General features: G+C 49.5%; 1 protein-coding gene across 2 annotated transcripts; it reads left to right on the forward strand.

Moving 5' to 3' along the window:
- The first annotated feature begins 242 nt into the window (after window positions 1-242).
- On the forward strand, window positions 243-12,771 carry LOC106569523 (ubiquitin-conjugating enzyme E2 R1). 2 transcript variants are annotated; one of them, XM_045694346.1, is made up of 5 exons: window positions 243-1,184; window positions 1,568-1,654; window positions 1,836-1,948; window positions 9,766-9,894; window positions 10,020-10,848. In XM_045694346.1, exons 1-5 carry the CDS (start codon window positions 999-1,001, stop codon window positions 10,231-10,233), a joined length of 729 nt encoding a protein of 242 aa, XP_045550302.1. In that variant the 5' UTR covers window positions 243-998; the 3' UTR covers window positions 10,234-10,848. The 2 variants fall into 2 exon arrangements, with proteins under 2 accessions (XP_045550302.1, XP_045550303.1); XM_045694347.1 differs by having other exon boundaries at window positions 246-1,184; window positions 1,836-1,933; window positions 10,020-12,771.
- The last annotated feature ends 298 nt before the right edge of the window (window positions 12,772-13,069 follow it).

Here is a 13,069-nt window from a genome sequence, read left to right on the forward strand (position 1 = left end):
TTTTAATTCTCAGGCATATTTAAAGCCAACCGCTGGGATTTGCATTGAGCCCCGGCGCAGTTTGTTAACGTCATATTATAATCTGATCGGTCATTTGGAGAATGGTGGCATATAACGTCAATGTGCCTTTCTCAAGTATTTTATCATGATTCATGAAATCTGCCCACTACAGGTATGTCGTCTAGGCATGTTTTAGTTTCCACACAAATTGGCATCGAAAAGGCAAAACAAGGTTCGTGTTGTTGTACGTGTCACACTATTGGCTGTATTCCAGAAATGTCTTGTGTAGTTCTTAAAACCCACCCGAAAAAAAACAAGTAATAAAAAACATGATATTCTCAATTAATTGAAATACTTTTACAATAAACATGGTGATTACAATGGATACTTTTTGCACTGCTGACATGAGAATTTTATGCTAATGTCTACATCGGAACTACATTTCCCAGAGGGCACTACAATCTTATTGACTGTTTTGAGAGGAGAGGAGACTGCTTTCAACTCTCCTCATTTATAGCTAGCAGGAACACATTGTTGGTTAATTTTTATTTATGTTTGTATAGTCTTTAGCTGGTCCATAACGATTTGTTGTATAACTGTCAGTTGCAAAGTAACATTTAAAAAATATATATATTCATTGTCACTGGACCAATAGTTAGCAGTTTGTGCTAACTAACTAGCTTCACGGTTTAGCTAGGTCGGTGAGCCTAGTTAGTTTCTAAAATACCAACACATTGTTTTTAGTATGATTTTTTTTGAGTTATTTTATACTGATAACTAGCTAGATAAAACATATTGCGCGATTTCAAAACAAATCCATCTACTTGAATCAAAAGAGAGGTTAACTAACTAGCCATTGTGCGCATAGAGGAAATCGCAACAAAGAAAACGTTTTTTTGTTTTGCTGGATCAGCTGGCTCGCTAGGTTGCTAGCTGTGTTGTAAACGACGACGTTCTCCGCCAAACGTTAGCAAGATTAACTAGTTGGCTATTTTGCCATGGCGCAACATGGTCCTGTTCACGTAGCAAGCTCACAAAAAGCATTAATGCTAGAAATGAAGAGCCTTCAAGAGGAGCCAGTCGAGGGCTTCAAAATAACATTGGTAGATGAAGCAGATCTCTACAATTGGGAAGTGGCCATTTTTGGACCTCCTAACACTCACTATGAAGGGGGTTATTTCAAGGTAAGGCTGAAATATATAGCTAACTAAATTCACTTGTTTTGCTAACTGTCTTAGTTAGATACGCTACTCCTACATGTCTAGCTTGTTTTGTTAGCTAGTTAGCCAACATGCGCTATGGTCAACTACATGGTTGGATTCCGTTAGTAGTAGGCCCGTAAACGTAACATCGCATCTGCTTTCTATTGCTGTACTTCCAGCCTGCAGTGACAAGCACTACCCTGTCAAACCTATTTCTGGGTCAGGCTGTTGTTTTCGGATGTGTTCTACTCAACACTGGGTTGCAACATCAGGTTTACCATTGAATCGGGTTAGGTCCCACAGACGCATGTTAGGACTTGTTGCTGACATATGTTGATATGACTTTCTCTCCGTGTGTCCCACAGGCTCGTATCAAGTTCCCAATTGACTACCCCTACTCGCCACCTGCCTTCCGTTTCCTCACCAAGATGTGGCACCCCAACATCTATGAGGTAAGGAATCACTGACCCAATTCTAGAAAAATTGTCAAACTTAAGGTCATTCATTTTCAAACAAATGTCGTGGTCCTAATCTCAATTTGTATTGCTCTCTATATGTGGCTTAATCCTAGTCACACCTGTCATTTGTGAGCATAAGTAGAGTATGTTCATTTTAGATTCTCCCTTGTGTTAGAATGGGGACGTATGTATATCCATTCTGCACCCTCCAGTTGATGACCCTCAGAGTGGGGAGCTGCCATCTGAGAGGTGGAACCCTACCCAGAACGTCAGGTACATGCCCTCTCAGTATGTTCTCTCTTCTCCCCGCCTCTCTCTCTCCTCCCCGCCTCTCTCTCCTCCCCGCCTCTCTCTCCTCCCCCGCCTCTCTCTCCTCCCCCGCCTCTCTCTCTCCTCCCCCGCCTCTCTCTCTCTTCCCCGCCTCTCTCTCTCTTCCCGCCTCTCTCTCTCTTCCCCGCCTCTCTCTCTCCCCTGCCCGCCTCTCTCTCTCTTCCCCGCCTCTCTCTCTCCCCTGCCCGCCTCTCTCTCTCCCCTGCCCGCCTCTCTCTCTCCCCTGCCCGCCTCTCTCTCTCCTCTGCCCGCCTCTCTCTCTCCTCTGCCCGCCTCTCTCTCTCCTCTGCCCGCCTCTCTCTCTCCTCTGCCCGCCTCTCTCTCTCCTCTGCCCGACCTCTCTCTCTCCTCTGCCCGCCTCTCTCTCCTCTGCCCGCCTCTCTCTCCTCTGCCCGCCTCTCTCATCTCTCTCTCGTCTGCCCGCCTCTCCCTCCCTCTCTCCTCCTCTCTCTCTCTCCTCCCTTCTCTCTCTCTCTCCCCTCCCTTCTCTCTCTCTCTCTCTCTCTTCTCTCGTCTGCCCGCCTCTCCCTCCTCTCTCTCTCTCTCTTCTCTCGTCTGCCCGCCTCTCCCTCCCTCTCTCCTCCTCTCCCTCTCTCCTCCTCTCTCTCTCCTCCCTTCTCTCTCTCTCCCCTCCCTTCTCTCTCTCTCTCCCCTCCCTTCTCTCTCTCTCTCCCCTCCCTTCTCTCTCTCTCCCCTCCCTTCTCTCTCTCTCTCCCTCCCTTCTCTCTCTCTCTCCCCTCCCTTCTCTCTCTCTCTCCCCTCCCTTCTCTCTCTCTCTCCCCTCCCTTCTCTCTCTCTCTCCCCACCCTTCTCTCTCTCTCTCCCCTCCCTTCTCTCTCTCTCTCCCCTCCCTTCTCTCTCTCTCTCCCCTCCCTTCTCTCTCTCTCTCCCCTCCCTCCCTTCTCTCTCTCTCTCCCCTCCCTTCTCTCTCTCTCATCCCCTCCCTTCTCTCTCTCTCTCCCCTCCCTTCTCTCTCTCTCTCTCTCCCTTCTCTCTCTCTCTCTCTCTCCTCCCATCTCGCTTCCTTCTCGCTCTCTCTCTTCTCCCTTCTCGCTCTCTCTTCTCCCTTCTCGCTCTCTCTTCTCCCTTCTCGCTCTCTCTTCTCCCTTCTCGCTCTCTCTTCTCCCTTCTCGCTCTCTCCTCCCTATTCGCTCGCTCTCATTCCTCCCTTCTCGCTATCTCTCTCCTCCCTATTCGCTCGCTCTCATTCCTCCCTTCTCGCTATCTCTCTCCTCCCTATTCGCTCGCTCTCATTCCTCCCTTCTCGCTATCTCTCTCCTCCCTATTCGCTCTCTCTCTTCTCCCTTCTCGCTATCTCTCTCCTCCCTATTCGCTCGCTCTCATTCCTCCCTTCTCGCTATCTCTCTCCTCCCTATTCGCTCGCTCTCATTCCTCCCTTCTCGCTATCTCTCTCCTCCCTATTCGCTCGCTCTCCTCCCTTCTCGCTCTCGCTATCTCTCCCTCCTCCCTTCTTGCTCTCTCTCTTTCGCCCTCCTCCTTTCTCGTTCACCTCCCTTCTCGCTCTCGCTCTTCTCGCTCTCTCTCTCCTCCCTTCTCGCGCTCTCTCTCTCCTCCCTTCTCGCGCTCTCTCTCTCTCATCCCTTCTCGCGCTCTCTCTCTCTCCTCCCTTCTCGCGCTCTCTCTCTCCACCCTTCTCGCTCTCTCTCTCTCCTCCCATCTCGTTTCCTTCTCGCTCTCTCTTCTCGCTCTCTCTCCTCCCTTCTCGCTCTCTCTCTCCTCCCTTCTCGCTCTCTCTCTCCTCCCTTCTCGCTCTCTCTCTCTCCTCCCTTCTCGCTCTCTCTCTCTCCTCCCTTCTCGCTCTCTCTCTCTCTCCTCCCTTCTCGCTCTCTCTCTCTCTCTCTCTCTCCTCCCTTCTCGCTCTCTCTCTCCTCCCTTCTCGCTCTCTCGCTCTCTCTCTCTCTCCTCCCTTCTCGCTCTCTCTCTCTCCTCCCTTCTCCCTCTCTCTCTCTCCTCCCTTCTCGCTCTCTCTCTCTCTCCTCCCTTCTCTCTCTCTCCTCCCTTCTCGCCCTCTCCTCCCTTCTCGCTCTCTCCTCCCTTCTCGCTCACTCCTCCCTTCTCGCTCTCTCCTCCCTTCTCGCTCTCTCTCTCCTCCCTTCTCGCTCTCTCTCTCTCTCTCTCCTCCCTTCTCGCTCTCTCTCTCTCCTCCCTTCTCCCTCTCTCTCTCCCTCCTCCTTTCTCGTTCACCTCCCTTCTCGCTCTCGCTCTTCTCGCTCTCTCTCTCCTCCCTTCTCGCGCTCTCTCTCTCCTCCCTTCTCGCGCTCTCTCTCTCTCATCCCTTCTCGCGCTCTCTCTCTCTCCTCCCTTCTCGCGCTCTCTCTCTCCACCCTTCTCGCTCTCTCTCTCTCCACCCTTCTCGCTCTCTCTCTCTCCTCCCATCTCGTTTCCTTCTCGCTCTCTCTCCTCCCTTCTCGCTCTCTCTCTCCTCCCTTCTCGCTCTCTCTCTCCTCCCTTCTCGCTCTCTCTCTCTCCACCCTTCTCGCTCTCTCTCTCTCCTCCCTTCTCGCTCTCTCTCTCTCTCCTCCCTTCTCGCTCTCTCTCTCTCTCTCTCTCCTCCCTTCTCGCTCTCTCTCTCCTCCCTTCTCGCTCTCTCGCTCTCTCTCTCTCTCCTCCCTTCTCGCTCTCTCTCTCTCCTCCCTTCTCCCTCTCTCTCTCTCCTCCCTTCTCGCTCTCTCTCTCTCTCCTCCCTTCTCTCTCTCTCCTCCCTTCTCGCCCTCTCCTCCCTTCTCGCTCTCTCCTCCCTTCTCGCTCACTCCTCCCTTCTCGCTCTCTCCTCCCTTCTCGCTCTCTCTCTCCTCCCTTCTCGCTCTCTCGCTCTCTCTCTCTCTCCTCCCTTCTCGCTCTCTCTCTCTCCTCCCTTCTCCCTCTCTCTCTCTCTCCTCCCTTCTCGCTCTCTCTCTCTCTCCTCCCTTCTCGCCCTCTCCTCCCTTCTCGCTCTCTCCTCCCTTCTCGCTCTCTCCTCCCTTCTCGCTCTCTCCTCCCTTCTCGCTCTCTCCTCCCTTCTCGCTCGCTCTCTCTTCTCCCTTCTCGCTCGCTCTCTCTTCTCCCTTCTCGCTCTCTCTCCTCCCTCTTCGCTATCTCTCTCCTCCCTATTCGCTCGCTCTCATTCCTCCCTTCTCGCTCTCTCTCTTTCTCCTTCCTCCCTTCTTGCTCTCTCTTTCTCCCCCCTCCTTTCTCGTTTATCTCCCTTCTCCTCGCTCTCTTCTCCCTTCTCGCTCTCTCTCCTCCCTTCTCGCTCTCTCTCCTACCTTCTCGCTCTCTCTCCTCCCTTCTTGCTCTCTCTCCTCCCTTCTCGCTCTCTCTCTCTCTCTCTCCTCCCTTCTGGCTCTCCTCCCTTCTCGCTCTCTCTCCTCCCTTCTCGCTCTCTCTCCTCCCTTCTCGCTCTCTCTCCTCCCTTCTCGCTCTCTCTCCTCCCTTCTCGCTCTCTCTCCTCCCTTCTCGCTCTCTCTCTCTCCTCCCTTCTCGCTCTCTCTCTCTCCTCCCTTCTCGCTCTCTCTCTCTCCTCCCTTCTCGCTCTCTCTCTCTCCTCCCTTCTCGCTCTCTCTCCCTCCTCCCTTCTCGCTCTCTCTCCCTCCTCCCTTCTCGCTCTCTCTCCCTCCTCCCTTCTCGCTCTCTCTCTCTCTCCTCCCTTCTCGCTCTCTCTCTCTCCTCCCTTCTCGCTCTCTCTCTCTCCTCCCTTCTCGCTCTCTCTCTCTCTCCTCCCTTCTCGCTCTCTCTCTCTCTCCTCCCTTCTCGCTCTCTCTCTCTCTCCTCCCTTCTCGCTCTCTCCCTTCTCGCTCTCTCTCTTCTCGCTCTCTCTCTTCTCCCTTCTCGCTCTCTCTCTTCTCCCTTCTCGCTCTCTCTCTTCTCCCTTCTCGCTCTCTCTCTTCTCCCTTCTCGCTCTCTCCCTCCTCCCTTCTCGCTCTCTCTCCCTCCTCCCTTCTCGCTCTCTCTCCCTCCTCCCTTCTCGCTCTCTCTCCCTCCTCCCTTCTCGCTCTCTCTCCCTCCTCCCTTCTCGCTCTCTCTCCCTCCTCCCTTCTCGCTCTCTCTCCCTCCTCCCTTCTCGCTCTCTCTCTCTCTCTCTCTCTCTCTCTCCTCCCTTCTGGCTCTCCTCCCTTCTGGCTCTCCTCCCTTCTGGCTCTCCTCCCTTCTGGCTCTCCTCCCTTCTGGCTCTCTCTCTCTCCTCCCTTCTCGCTCTCTCTCTCTCTTCCCTTCTCGCTCTCTCTCTCTCCTCCCTTCTCTCTCTCTCTCCTCCCTTCTCGCTCTCTCTCTCTCCTCCCTTCTCGCTCTCTCTCTCTCCTCCCTTCTCTCTCTCTCTCCTCCCTTCTCGCTCTCTCTCTCTCCTCCCTTCTCGCTCTCTCTCTCCTCCCTTCTCGCTCTCTCTCTTCTCCCTTCTCGCTCTCTCTCTTCTCCCTTCTCGCTCTCTCTCTTCTCCCTTCTCGCGCTCTCTCTCCTCCCTTCTCGCGCTCTCTCTCCTCCCTTCTCGCGCTCTCTCTCCTCCCTTCTCGCTCTCTCTCTCTCCTCCCTTCTCGCTCTCTCTCTCCTCCCTTCTCGCTCTCTCTCCTCCCTTCTCGCTCTCTCTCCTCCCTTCTCGCGCTCTCTCCCTTCTCGCGCTCTCTCTCTTCTCGCGCTCTCTCTCTCCTCGCGCTCTCTCTCTCCTCGCGCTCTCTCTCTCCTCGCGCTCTCTCTCTCCTCGCGCTCTCTCTCTCCTCGCGCTCTCTCTCTCCTCGCGCTCTCTCTCTCCTCGCGCTCTCTCTCTCCTCGCTTCTCGCTCTCTCTCTTCTCCCTTCTCGCTCTCTCTCTTCTCCCTTCTCGCTCTCTCTCTTCTCCCTTCTCGCTCTCTCTCTCCTCCCTTCTCGCTCTCTCTCTCCTCCCTTCTCGCTCTCCTCCCTTTTCCCTTCTCGCTCTCCTCCCTTTTCCCTTCTCGCTCTCTCTCTTCTCCCTTCTCGCTCTCTCCCTTCTCGCTCTCTCTCTTCTCGCTCTCTCTTCTCGCTCTCTGTCCTCCCTTCTCGCTCTCTGTCCTCGCTCTCTCTCCTCGCTCTCTTCTCCCTTCTCGCTCCCTTCTCCCTTCTCGCTCTCTTCTCCCTTCTCGCTTCTCGCTCTCTTCTCGCTTCTCGCTCGCTTCTCGCTCTCTCTCTTCTCCCTTCTCGCTCTCTCTCTTCTCCCTTCTCGCTCTCTCTCTTCTCCCTTCTCGCTCTCTCTCTTCTCCCTTCTCGCTCTCTCTCTTCTCCCTTCTCGCTCTCTTCTCCCTTCTCGCTCCCTTCTCCCTTCTCGCTCTCTTCTCCCTTCTCGCTTCTCGCTCTCTTCTCGCTTCTCGCTCTCTTCTCGCTTCTCGCTCGCTTCTCGCTCTCTCTCTTCTCCCTTCTCGCTCTCTCTCTTCTCCCTTCTCGCTCTCTCTCTTCTCCCTTCTCGCTCTCTCTCTTCTCCCTTCTCGCTCTCTCTCTTCTCCCTTCTCGCTCTCTCTCTTCTCCCTTCTCGCTCTCTCTCTTCTCCCTTCTCGCTCTCTCTCTTCTCCCTTCTCGCTCTCTCTCTTCTCCCTTCTCGCTCTCTCTCTTCTCCCTTCTCTCTCGCTCTCTCTCTTCTCCCTTCTCTCTCGCTGTCTCTCTTCTCCCTTCTCTCACGCTCCCTCTGTCCTCCCTTCTCGCTGTCTCTCCTGTTGTGCTGTGTCACTCATACCCAGATAACATGACATGTGGAACCTCTCCATGACTTCCTGGAAGTGAATAGGAATCATACTAGCCCAACCCCAAGTCAACCTGTAGAATCTATGCAGATCAGAGAAATTTGATTCGTTATAAGCAGTGTGGTGAAACGTCCACCAGCCTATCAGAGGACAAGCACTCCTGTTACAGTGGTTTACCCAGTTACACTTTTACTATAAGTCAAGTTGACAAATATATATCTGTGAGTTCTTAAAATAGAAGAGGTAAATCAAATCCATATTTCATTTGACACATGCGCCGAATACAACCGGTGTAGACCTTACTGTGAAATGCTTACTTACTAGCCATTAACCTCTCTGGGATATGTGGACGCCACCTCAACAACAGCCAGGGAAATTGCAGGGCGCCAAATTCAAAACAACAGATATCTCACAATTAAAATTCCTCAAACATACAAGTATTATACACCATTTTAAAGCTTAACTTCTTGTTAATCCAGCCATAGTGTCTGATTTCAAGAAGGCTTTATGGTGAAAGCATACCATATGATTGTTAGGTCAGCACCTAGTCACAAAAAACATACAGCCATTTTCCAGCCAAAGAGAGGAAAAACTAATCACTAACCTTTGATCTTCATCAGATGGCACTCATAGTACTTCATGTTACACAATACATGTATGTTTTGTTCGATAAAGTTAATATTTATATCCAAAACTGTCAGTTTACATTGGCGCGTTCTGTTCAGTAATGTTTTGCCTCCAAAACATCCAGTGATTTTGCAGGGAACCATATCAATTTACAGAAATACTCATCATAAACATTGATATAAGATAGAAGTGTTTTACATAGAATTAAAGATACACTTCTCCTTAATGCAACCGCTGTGTCAGATTTCAAAAAAGCTTTACGGCAAAAGCACACCATGCAATAATCTGAGTACAGCGCTCAGACACCAAAACAAGCCATACAGGTACCCGCCATGTTGTGGAGTCAACAGAAGTCAGAAATAGCGTTATAAATATTCACTTACCTTTGATGATCTTCATCGGAATGCACTCCCAGGAATCCCAGTTCCACAATAAATGTTTGTTTTGTTTCAATAAAGTCCATATTTATGTCCAAATACCTCCTTTTTGTTCGCGCGTTCAATTCACTATTCCAAATGCAGAAGGCGCATGCACTAAGTCCAGACGAAAAGTCCAAAAAGTTGCATTACATTTTGTATAGAATGTATAGAATCAATCTTTAGGATGTTTTTATCATAAATCTTCAATAATATTCCAACCGGACAATTCCTTTGTCTTCAGAAATGAAAAGGAACTCAGCTCGCTCTCACAGCCGCGCACATGACTGAGCTCATGCCATTTTTCCAGACAACTGATTCCAATAGCTCTTATTCTCTCCCTATTCACAGTAGAAGCCTGAAACAACGTTCTAAAGACTGTTGACATCTAGTGGAAGCCTTAGGAAGTGCAAAATGACCCCACAGACACTGTACATTGGATAGGCAATCACTTGAAAAACTACAAACCTCAGATTTCCCACTTCCTGGTTGGATTTCTCTCAGGTTTTTGCCTGCCATATGAGGTCTGTTATACTCACAGACATCATTCAAACAGTTTTAGAAACTTCAGAGTGTTTTCTATCCAAATCTAAAAATGTGCATATCCTAGCTTCTGGGCCTGAGTAGCAGGCAATTTACTCTGGGCACCTTATTCATCCAAGCTACTCAATACTGCCCCCAGATCCCAAAGAAGTTAACCAACAATGCAGTTTTAAGAAAATATTTACTTATTTTTTACTTTAGTTTATTTAGTAACACAATAAAATAACAATAATGAGGCTATATACAGGGGGTACCGGTACCGAGTCAATGTGCGGCGGTACAGGTTAGTCGAGGTAATTTGTACATGTAGGTAGGGGTAAAGTAGGTCTTATTTTATCAGCACTGTTTTAGGTTTATATTGACAGGTTGACACATTTCCGAAGTCTTACTTTGCAGAAATATCCTAGCCTGTATCCCACAAAGCAGGATCAATGAGCCAACCAGCTAACTCTGATAGACAAAGCCTTGTGCTACTCTCTGAAAGCCAACCTGGTTTGTGTATCCTGTAGGACCATCCTTCTGAGTGTAATCTCTCTGCTGAACGAGCCCAACACCTCCTCCCCGGCCAACGTGGACGCCTCCGTCATGTACCGCAAGTGGAGGGACAGCAAGGACAGAGAGTACGCCGAGATAATCAGGTCGGTAAACATATGCACAAGGACAGAGTGTACTCCGAGATAATCAGGTCGGTAAACATATGCACAAGGACAGAGAGTACAGCACACACACTTATTCAGCCCCTCTATCTCTGTGTGTGTCTCAGGAAGCAGGTATTGGCCACTAAGGCTGAAGCGGAGCGCGACGGGGTGAAGGTCCCCACAACACTGGCCGAATACTGTGTCCGCACACGCGCCCCGCCCCCCGACGAGGGCTCCGACCTCTTCTACGACGATTACTATGACGACGAGGATCTGGAGGACGAAGACGAGGACGACTGCTGCTACGATGAAGACGACTCTGGGACGGAGGAGTCGTGACGCGTCCTACCTGGGAACCTGGACGGCTGACGCGTGCGCTCCCTGAACTCTCCTCCCGTAGGAGAGACTTTTCGGGAAGGACTACTTCACATATTTTAAACCTCTCACTTTTTCTATCCTCAGAATCCAAGCACGCTGTCATCTGTGCAAAGTCTGCACCTGTTATTTACAGGAAGTATCGACTAAAATGAAATTGAACTCGACATGCTACCTTGTGACCCTGTTTGACTATCTGGAAAAAACAAATGTAAACATTGCGCTGGTGAAAACACTCGGTAAATCAAGCACATGAGTTGGATCTCTAAGTTTTCCCTTCCTCAACTTGCCGCCTCCTAGTTCACTCACACCTATAGTCAGATAGTGTTTTGCCTAAACAGGCGACTGAAGACTTCTTCACCTGTCATGGTGTCTGTGTGATCGACACACCACTGAACTTACAGCAGGACTTATATATCTCCAAGATGAGGTTCTGTCTGGCTTCTCTCCTCCCTTACGTTTTTGTGCGAGGGAAAACGTGACTGTCAACATGGTGTTTCTGCATGTCAGACATCTTGGACACAATCATATGTGCCGGCATACTGGTTTGATTGAATTTAGAAAAAAATACTATTGTGATCATGGAGACGCCAATGACTGTCTGGTGGACCCCAGGATGCGCTTGAGCTGGGGGCCAAACCCAGTTTGAATGTTTTAGCAGCGTTTCAACAACATTTTGCTGGCCTAGCCGTAACTGTCTGAGGTGTTTTCTGTTTGAGAGTGGAGTGAGTGATTCTACAGCACAATGTAATGTTGTCGTGGCAACTGTTTCTCCTGCATCTGGACAGAATCTTCTCAGAGACCCACACCTTTCTCCTCTGCAAAGCATGATGGAGCCAGAGACAAGTCTTTGTAGCCCAGCAACTGTATGGAGAGGGGGGGGGAGTGCTTTATGGGTTTAGCGTAATGATTAGCTGTTTCCTGTTTTTATTCTCCTTTCATTGAGAATTATGCCAGTAGTCTTTGTTAGAGAATGATTTAAAATGTCCTTGGGTCATAGAGTCGACCGTTGTGGTTTTCTGTAGGAAGATTGTGTATCTCTGTTGAAAATATGTTGTGGCAGTATCAGTCAGCAAGCCTCGGGAATTGGGGAAAGAAAATGGCTGCCACTTTTGTTTTTACTTTTGTGTGTGCAAGTGGAGGGTGCTATCATGAATCTCCAAGCAGAGATGTGTTTGCGTGTGTGTATCAGCAATATTGGATGTTGCATTTATTCTAATTTAGCTTTAACTCTCAGGATATTTAAGAATGAGAAAAAAATGAGAATTTACAAGATAAAGTGGTCTCTTTCCTGGTGGGCTTCAGAGATATACTATATATACAAAAGTATGTGGACACCCCTTCAAATTAGTGAATTCGGCTATTTCAGCCACACCCGTTGCTGACAAGTGTATAGAATCGAGCGCACAGCCATGCAATCTCCATAGACAAACATTGGCAGTAAAATGGCCTTACTGAAGAGCTCAGTAACTTTCAATGTGACGTCGTCATAGGATGCCACCTTTCCAACAAGACAATTTGTCACATTTCTGCCCTGCTAGAGTTGCCCCGGTCAACTGTAAGTGCTGTTATTTTGAAGTGGAACTGTCTAGGAACAAGTCCACACAAGCGCACAGAACGGGACCGCCGAGTGCTGAAGCGCGTAACAATCACCTGTCCTCAGTTGCAACACTCACTACTGAGTTCCAAACTGCCTCCGGAAGCAACTGTTCGTGGGGAGCTTCATGAAATGGGTTTTCATGGCTGAGCAGCCACACACAAGCCTAAGATCATGCGCATAGCCAAGCTTCGGCTGGAGTGGTGTGAAGCTCGCCGCCATTGGACTTTGGAGCAGTGGAAACGCGTTCTCTGGAGTGATGAATCGCGCTTCACCATCTGGCAGTCCGATGGACGATTCTGGTTTGACGGATGCCAGGAGAACACTACCGACCCGAATGCATAGTGCCAACTGTAAAGTTTGGTGGAGGAGGAATAGTGGTCTAGGGCTAAGTTTCATGGTTCGGGCTAGGACCCTTAGTTCCAGTGAAGGGAAATCTTAGCGCTACAGCATACAATGACATTCGATCGGTGTGGAAGAACTTGACTGGCCTGCACAGAGCTCTGACCTCAACCCCATCAAACACCTTTGGGATGAATTGGAACACCGACTGCGAGCCAGACCTAATCGGCCAAAATCAGTGCCTGACCTCACTAATGCTCTTGTGGCTGAATGGAAGCAAGTCCCCGCAGCAATGTTCCAACATCTAGTGGAAAGCCTTCCCAGAAGAGTGGAGGCTGTTGTAGCAGCAAAGGGGGGACCAACTCCATATTAATGCCCATGATTTTGGAATGAGATGTTCGATGAGCAGGTGTCCACATACTTTTGGTCGTGTAGTTTACAGTAACATGTACCTTTACTGATCTGCACCTGTGGTTATATGGATGATCACATTTTCATTTTTACCTGTATGTCTTTGTTTTTGGCCTATTTAAAACTGAAAAAATAAAGCTCTTTATTGGAAACAAGTTTTATTTAGTCCTTTCTACCCCCATGTGAAATGTACAGCATGCATCACAACAATACAAATTTCCTGTTGACCAAATTACACCAGATTTTAATTCTGGGTTAACTGAGACTAATTATAGTGTAACAATAGTGTGTACTTTCTATAGTGCATCAACCACAGATTGAAGTTCAGCTAGTACTTTTTGAATAGGCCTACTGTTTAATTTGAATGCAGTTTAGACATTCACAATTAAGGTCTTATGCCTATAGCCAAAATAAATATGCAACGTAAGGAAAAGGTTTACTGTAAAGTAG

The sequence above is a fragment of the Salmo salar genome, chromosome ssa14 (assembly GCF_905237065.1).
Source record: "Salmo salar chromosome ssa14, Ssal_v3.1, whole genome shotgun sequence".
Classification (NCBI taxonomy): domain Eukaryota; kingdom Metazoa; phylum Chordata; class Actinopteri; order Salmoniformes; family Salmonidae; genus Salmo; species Salmo salar.